General features: G+C 31.9%; 1 protein-coding gene across 1 annotated transcript; it reads right to left on the bottom strand.

Moving 5' to 3' along the window:
- Nucleotides 1-4055: 4055 nt before the first annotated feature.
- LOC123229061 (laccase-14-like) lies at nt 4056-7206 on the bottom strand. Its single transcript, XM_044654630.1, has 7 exons — nt 7053-7206; nt 6796-6947; nt 6459-6703; nt 6217-6342; nt 4961-5549; nt 4463-4815; nt 4056-4375 (listed from the first exon to the last, which is right to left on the bottom strand). The coding sequence occupies exons 1-7, from the start codon at nt 7146-7148 to the stop codon at nt 4242-4244; spliced, it is 1695 nt and encodes a 564-aa protein (XP_044510565.1). The 5' UTR covers nt 7149-7206; the 3' UTR covers nt 4056-4241.
- Nucleotides 7207-8629: the final 1423 nt, after the last annotated feature.

The following is an 8629-nucleotide window of genomic DNA, read 5'->3' as shown; positions in this document are numbered from 1 at the left end:
TAACTATAGTTGGATCAAATTTCAAGCTACAACCATCTAATATGTTATTAGTCCATTCTTATTTTGAAACAAAATATCAACTAGTGTTCAAGGAATATGAAATCTCTTTCATCCTTGATGAGTGTTTGTGTTCAAGAAACAATATGTTTAGACCAATATTTAAAACAAAGACTTACATTGCTCCAAATCAGCCAACTCAATCAAATTGAGTCAAAGCAAGTTTAAGTAAGAAATATTGCTCCAAATTAAGCAACCACAACCTAGCAACCACTTGGCTAAATCAAGTTAGCTAAAGGTGGCATTGAGAGGTAGTAAATAGGGAGAAGAAATGAAAAGGAAGAGAAGAAGAAAAAGAATAGAGAAGAAAAAAAGGAAAAGGGAAAATGGGAGAAACAAACTAGCATGGAGAAAAGAAAGAGAAGAAAAAGATAGGTGGAAAAAAATAGAGAAGAAGCAAAAAATAATTGGTTAAAGCGGTGATTGACACCAACTAATTTTTTTTCAAAATTTTGAGAATTTTAAATGATTTTTATGCACTTCAATTTTTTTGGAAAAAAACAACTAAAGTGAAATAGTTATGAGCGATATGATAATTTATCTATCCAACTTTGTTTTTAATTAAAAAAAGCTCAAAAGACTTATTCTCACCTAAGGTTAAATCCATTCTAAAACTTTTATCTGTAAAGTTTTAAAAACTCAAATACCCATACGTCAACTGTTAAAGTTAACAAATTTCATTAAGTCTAAGGATATAATTGTTATTTTACTAATAATATTAAAAAATTATCTTATTTCCTCACCTTAGTTTTAAAAACTCACAATTTCCCCAATTCTGAGTTTTTAAAAATTGTATTTTCCTTATAGGTTTTTTTTTCTTTCCCCACATTTTTTGACTATTAGAACCATCTTAATCGCCTTCTTTAGCCTAGTCTCTGTCCCTCCTGACATACGTTCCCTCCTAACACTTATCAAACACTCTTTATCCTAGAAAATTGACTAGCCATGAAGATGGATTTCCCAACATTCTTCAACCATGAAGACAGCCAACCACTTTTTCTCCCAACACAACCATAAAGCGAACACAATAAAGATGTTTGTCTTTGTCGAGATCAGTCATTGACAAAACTAAAGGTAAAGAATCATGGGTGGGGAATTGAAGGGTATTTGTGGGGAAACTTGCCCATATAGGCATTCAATTTGATAATGATTTTCCAATGAGACATCAACTAAACGGAGATGAAGGGACCATGCTTGTGAGTGGAAAGAAGTTGGTGGATTGAGAGACTAGTTTTAAGGGTTTTGAGTGTTTGTCGAGTTTAGAGTCTCTTGTTCTGTTTTAAAGTCTACTTTGGGTTAATTTTACTAGCTTCTTCCATTTGCTTTTGAAGAGTTTTGAAGACAGTCATTTTTCAGCTCCAAAGCAAATGACACATTCACAAATGGACAACAGTCATGAAGACGGTTCCAGTGGTTGGAAAATGCGAGGAAGAAAAATAAACCTTAGGAGGGAAAATGTAACTTTTCAAAATTTAGATTGGAGGAAATTGTGATTGTATTATTTTAATTCATTCCTAGAATAACATAATTCTAAAATATGATAATATTTTAAACAAGATAGGGTAAATTAATGATATGCCCCAACTAAGTTTTAAAAATAACATTTACACTCCCACAATATTGTTCACAGTTTAGTTTGACAGAAGTGTTATTATAATATTTTAAACTTCATGGGTAAGTTATAGTTAATCACACTCATATTATAATATTTAAAACTAATTGTTATCTTTGACAAGTGAGTGTGAAAATAACTTTTTTCAATCTAAAAGGGTGTGAATAGTATTATATCAAAACTTGGGTGGGAAATAGTCATTGGTCAATAATTAGTAGTACAATCAATTTTATCATTGAGATAATTCTCTTGCTAAGGTGGTTTCAGCAAATAAGTTGTTTATGTTTAGGCGAAGAAAAATAAATATAGAAAATCTTTAAGGGTAATTAATAAATTAGCCAAACTAAGAGGGTCTATATGATTTTAAGCAACACTCTAAGGTTTATGTAAGGAGGTTTTGACCATTGTTGACCACATTGTAATTTCCCTACTAACGGAAAACTCATCTACCAATAGACTCTTGTAATTTTCAACCAAAATTCATTCAACCTGTTTTCTAGAGCTTGCTTAAAATGAATTCAAATGTTAGTATAAAGTATTGTATTTGTTTATATTAAAGATTATTGTGATGTTTTGCATTTCAATTTTAGGAATTTTGTTTATAAATGTCATCTTTTTTAAGTTGAAATTGGTTGTTAATTGTTAAAAACTATTTTTGGGTAGTCCATATGGTGATTTTCGGCTTAAAACAGTAAATTTTGTCAAAAAATGGTTGATTTCCTTCTAGCTGGTGTGAAAGATGGTTTTTGGTAGTTGTTGCGTCTAGTGGAAAAAAAATTTTTATTTGGTAAATGCAACTCCAAGTATGGGTTATGTGATATTTTCCATAAGGAGGTAAATTATTGTTTTACATTTTAGGTTTTTTTTTTTTTAATATGGTTGCAAATTTTTTTAGACAAGTGCTTCTTTTAAAAAAGTGAATTTACTCTTAGTTGTTTTTACATTTCAGTTAATCAACATTTTGAATTTTTTTCCATATAGCAAAATTTGGAGCTAAAAAGAAGTCCACTACCCGGGTCATAAACTTCAAGATAAAGGTTGAGAGATTCCACCTGTCACACCATTTTAGAGTAAAAGCGACAATTAAAGGTCATAAAGACACCATTGGGAAGATCTATAGAAAGCACACCGACAATTAGAAGAAGGTTTTTGAGATACCTGCTTTAAAGCATTTTGGAGATGTACTTTTTGCATACAATGCCCTAAACTCAACTTTTTTCTTTGTAGTGCCACTTTGCTTCATGCTAGAACACACAACATGGAATTCCTTGAGATGTCTATTTGGATTTTCACCCCCGTTAAACCTCTAAAAATATTGAGGCTATGTGGCAACCCGTCAAGTTACATCAAGTTACTTTAATGGAGTTGGATTTATTGAACTTAATATTTATTAGGGTCAGAATTAGAGATAAGTGAGCACTATGTAAACTTATTTAATTATGTGATTATACATAACGTTAAATTAGTCCTAAATGAGAGAAGGTTCAGTCGCACCCTTTGCATACCTAAGATTTGCCAAAGTTCTTTCGCACCTTTGTCGTTTCACCTTATCTTGCTAAAACTTGGGATAATTCTATAGCCAAGTTCTTTCGCATCTTCATGTGGACAAGTAAAAAGCCTTCATATACTTTTAAGGATTTGTGGAAAAAATTTGATAAGAGGAGTCGTAAATGTGAGTAAGTTTCTAATCCTTGTATGATTCTGTATAACATGTTATGCATTCTATTTTGTAACCTTGATCATGGGAATTAGGGTTTTGATTAAAAATTTTAAAATTTTATTCCATTGTGTTCTTGATAATTTTATGCGGTAAACCCTAACATGGATTTACTTGAAGATGAAGTGATTGGGAATGTGTAATTGTACAACTAATCACAATTTACTATTTTATCATTTCTTTAGGGTCGTTTCTATGACCTCGTTAACGAAGCATGGTTCTTATGTCCTCTCTCTATTATGCATTAGAGTATAAGTTTCTTGTGATGTGTTATCAGAATATCGTAAATTCAAGGACAAATTCTTCAAAATAAAAGGGATTGATAAACATTAAAATTATTTCTTTCCTTCACTTAATGTTGAAAAACTAGTTTATAAATAACTTAAGTTGTAATCAAATTAACAAGTCAGTCAATAAAAATTTATTAATCATTTAGTATGAGATCGTTTTTCATTTATCTATTAATAAATTATAAGTTTGAAGGACAGCTCACGGTTGCTAATTTCAGTGAGACAAAAATAATTCATTAACCAAACCATAAATGTATGTTAAAAAAATTATGAGTATTAATTTGGATAATAATAATGATTCACTATAAGTAATTAGTAATTTTGAAATAAGAATAAAATATTAGTATATTTTTCCAAACATCATCAAACAAATTATATGCCATAAAACAGTAACATTTATATTTATATATATATATGTTTTCAGAGAACTGTTAATTTTCATCTTATTAGAGATGAAGTTATTCCGAAGGACATTATTCTGATCTTTTGTTATATCAGAAGTCCATGAAGCTTTCATGGACTAGTTAAACACAGGCAGCTTTATTATGAAAATATGAGTCCTTCATTAAGAACAAGGTGGCATGTAAGAAGGAGGTGGCAGCATCGACGTGTCTGAAGTAGTACCGTTCTTTACAATAAGAACTGTATCCATTCCCCAGGATGCGTGTCTTTCAATATGACAGTGCAAAAACCACACTCCTGTTGGAAATTAAAACTTGTCAGCTAAAGATCATGAATTAATGTTTTGAAGATTAATTATGAAGTTAAAGAGATGTTAGTAATTACCAGGATTATCTGCAACAAATCTAATTGCAACCCATCCACTTTTAGGAAGGTTAACGGTGTTAATTTCCGGAGGATCAACTAAATTATAATTGGTTGGATCAGTCACATTGTTGAAATTCCCGGAACCTGTCCCGACGACATAAAAGCTGAAGCCGTGTAAATGTATTGGATGACTCATTGCAGCCCTCAGATTAGTCCCTTGGTACACAATTTCAACTGCTTCGCCATAATCAATCATCCTCGCTTTTGTCCCTTGGGCTGTGTACAATGATACGTTAGACACATCTCCCGTGAAGTTGTAAAAAAACGGTGGCTCATTTGGGAAATCCTGATCGAAAACATTATTCAACCCCCTGAAAAACAAAGGTTTCCAAATATATGTCATAGATTTGATTATACAAAATAGAGTTTAATACAAACAATTTGCAGTTAATTTGTTAAATTGGATTCAACTGTATTTGTATATAAAGGAATTTAAAAAAAAAAAAAAACTCGTACCTGTAGTATGCTTGCAGTATATCAATTTGAGGAGTAGCGAAACTAACATTATTTAAGCTTGCGGCTGTCTTATCACCAGTAGCGGTATCACAGGAGCTGTTGGGACACGTCAATGCGTTTATGGAAACCGCTATATAGATTCGCGTGTCGATAGTTTCCGGAACATTGATGGGATACTCTTCATTTGCCAAGCTCTTAACGCTGTTGGTAAATTTTTGTGCAGCCTCAATGTCATTGTAGGCAGGAAGAGTTGGAAAGAAAGGAGACGAAGGGGCAGTGTAATTGCCTTCGTATTCAACAATTGCGGTGGCGGTGGAGTTGGGAAACGTAACAACGCTATCGTGGTACGGACTAGCAGCCATGTAATAGTGACTAAGAGTTTGGTTAGCTGCGAACAAAACATCCATTGTTTGTCCAGGAGTTATCATAATATAGCTGGTGTTTATTGGCTTTATATATGCTCCATCTTGTGCTACAACGGTAAGGTTGTGGTTGGCAATTCCGAAAAATGTTTCTTCGTTCATCACGGCATTTACAATGCGTAGAAGATAAGTTTTGTTGTATTCAACTGATAGGCGATATGTGGTCTCTGCAATATTAAATTAAGATAATGAGGAAGGAAAATGAATTATGTTCATGTGAATTATTAATTAATATCAATTTGTATCTTAATAATATTATTTATATATGTGCTAACTGTCCAACTCCCACCCCAAAATATTTTATTTAATAACGCTACAAACTCATTTTTTGAGTACTAAATTTATGATGTAAAATAAATATTAATATTTAACTAATTTAATTATGAAACAATAATATGAATCAATAAATAAAGAATTAAGTAATAATATCACAATGTAAAAAATATTTTATTATTAAGGATTTCGAATGTTCTAAGAAAATAAAAATATAAATATTTAAACCTATATTTACTTGGATTAGAATGAAATTGGAAAAAAATTACTATGAATTTGTTTTAATTTTTGAATCTTAATTTGCTAAAATTGTAGAATAAAAAAAATGATGATTAAAATTGTATAATCGAATTAAAAATGACTGAAATTTCTCATTTAAAACATGGTTTGTGTTTGTGTCAGGGGGGCCACACCAAAAGCTATCTTATATAATTTTTCCTTTGAAGGTTGCAGTAAATAATTCTGAAACCCTTATCAGCTGTTCTCTCTCTAATAAAGTTAAACTGATGTATACTACTGGTATCACATTTTAGGTTTTATAGATTTATAGTCTTTAAATACCGTTGGAGCAATCATATAAATCCCCTGGTTCGCCATTGATTGTGTAACCATCTTCGTGAGCAGGATCGGCTCCTGTTTCGATTGAAGTAGTTATTATCGCCATCACGTCCCCCTTGAACCATGATGCTGCCAATACATAAATATTGAAAATTAAAAATCATAAACAAATATACTATTTGTTTCTGCCATCACTATCTTTCCTATATACTATTTATAACTTAATAGATGTAGAATCTGAATACCAAGGACGATTGTCTGTTCTTTGTAAGGCGTAGGAAATGGATAAGTGGTTCCAGCTGCGGGTAAAATAACAATGGCGCCGTGGACGGTGGCTCGAGTCCAGTCACTGTGGGCATGCCACCAAAGGGTTCCTTCTTCGGTGGACAATATAACCTCATAAGTGAAGTTGGTTCCTGCAGCAATTGGACACTGTGTTATGTTCTCAGGACCATCTGACCATGGATTCCTTGGCTGCTTCACTCCATGCCTGCACAAATAGAAAGAAAATTATTTAGCTAATTTATCAGAAACAATTGATTCATCATCTTAAAGAAAGATAGCTGGAGAAGAAGTTATAACCAATGAATGGTGACACCATATGTTCCTTGATTGATGACATTAACGAAAATAGTATCCCCTTTTCGAGCCTGAATCGTTGGACCTGGAAAACTTCCATTTACAGTCAACATACTTTTTGTGCTGCACATCCTTGTAAAATTTGCTTCTTGCAGCTACCAATACATGCACAGAAATACCCATTAAAAGACATAAATAATATATAAGAACCTTAAAATCCCAGATATTAATCAACTGTAAATGCTAAAATCAGCACTTACAACAAAATCATAGTAGTGGACATCGGCAGCTAAGCAAACAAGCAGTCCATCCAGAAACAGGAAAACTAAAATAAGACCCATCTTGTTTTGACCCATGTTGGTGTTTCTTTTGTGTTCCCAGGTCGCCTTAATTCCTTCTTATGTGATTTTGAGCTGCGTCTCCTGGCTATTTATAGTAAGAGTAAAACCACTTTGGAGGGTAAAAGAATATTATTTTATTGGAGGCTCAGAATTAATAAACGGCAAAAAGCTTATTCTCACCCAAGGTTTAATCTATTCTTAAATACACACACAAAATTTAAAAACCTAAATACTCACTCATAGATTTAACTTTTGTTAAAATTTTCAGTTAGAACTAAGGTGAAACTATCATTTTATCAATAATATTAAAAAATATATAATTTTATCTCATTCTCTCATCCCTAGGTTTTTAAAACTAACATTTTACCCTAGGTCTCAACTTTGAAAAGTGACCTCTTCTCCCCCCCCCCCCCCCCCCCCCCCCCCCCCCCGAACATCCGTAGGGCTTTTTTCTCTCCAACGACGGCGATGGCAATGACCACCATCTCTATCGTCCCTTTTCCCTCGAACACCGCCAATGACACTAATGACAAAGTGAAGAAGCTCTGACCGATGATAAATCGAAGATGAAAAATCAATTTTGATGGTAGATGTGTCGAATTGACTCCAGATCCATCATGTTTCCATCACCTTCTATCATTGACTCTTTGTTGATTTTAGACGTGACTGTCAATTGTAGTCAACGAAGTAGAATCGACGACCTAGTTAATTCATCTAGATGGAGACTCATCTTCTCTAGTGAAGACGAGTCTAGGATTTGGGAGAGAGATGGTTGAACAGTACAAGATATTGGAGAGGGAGAAATTTCGCAAAAAAATCACTTAAAATTTTGCCATTGATGCAAGTCAAAGAGGTTCTAGTGTTGAATAGGAACACTAAAAAAAAAAAAAGAGAAAAGACTTTAACAAGGAAAAAAAATCTAATAGTAAAAACTTTTAAACAATAATAGTTACGACGACAAGTGACAACAAAATTTATCTCTTTGTTAAAAAATTTTTAATAATGAAAAATAAACTTTTAACAAAAAGTTTTCCTCTTATTAAACTCTTTTTTTTTTTTTGTAAGTGTTATTATAATATTTTACATATCCTTACGACCAATAATGAAGAACTTGTATGTTTTCGAAAAAAAAATTAATTTGAAAAGTTTAAAAAATATAATTTATTTAATTTTAATAAGAATATAGATAATTGGTTACTAAAATCATAAAAATAGTATTTATAACGGATATATATTTGTTCTCTAATTATTTTTCTTTCACTAATACGATTTTTTTTTTAGTGAAACTTAAAAAAAAGAACTAAAATTGGGAATGTTTTTCATTCAAAGTAAAAATGATACAAAATAGTTTATAGAGTGCACAATAGATGTTGATTTGACAATCCATGAAGTAAAATGATCTGTATGGTTAATAATCTTGTGAGAGAACACAAAATAGTTGATGAATAACCATCAAATTAGGTTAAGTAGTCGAGAGAAGAATCTGAAGACGAAGA

The sequence above is a fragment of the Mangifera indica genome, chromosome 11 (assembly GCF_011075055.1).
Source record: "Mangifera indica cultivar Alphonso chromosome 11, CATAS_Mindica_2.1, whole genome shotgun sequence".
In the NCBI taxonomy this organism is placed as follows: Eukaryota; Viridiplantae; Streptophyta; class Magnoliopsida; order Sapindales; family Anacardiaceae; genus Mangifera; species Mangifera indica.
Note: the sequence above shows the minus strand (reverse complement) of the source record. Positions and strands in the feature narration are given on the sequence as shown.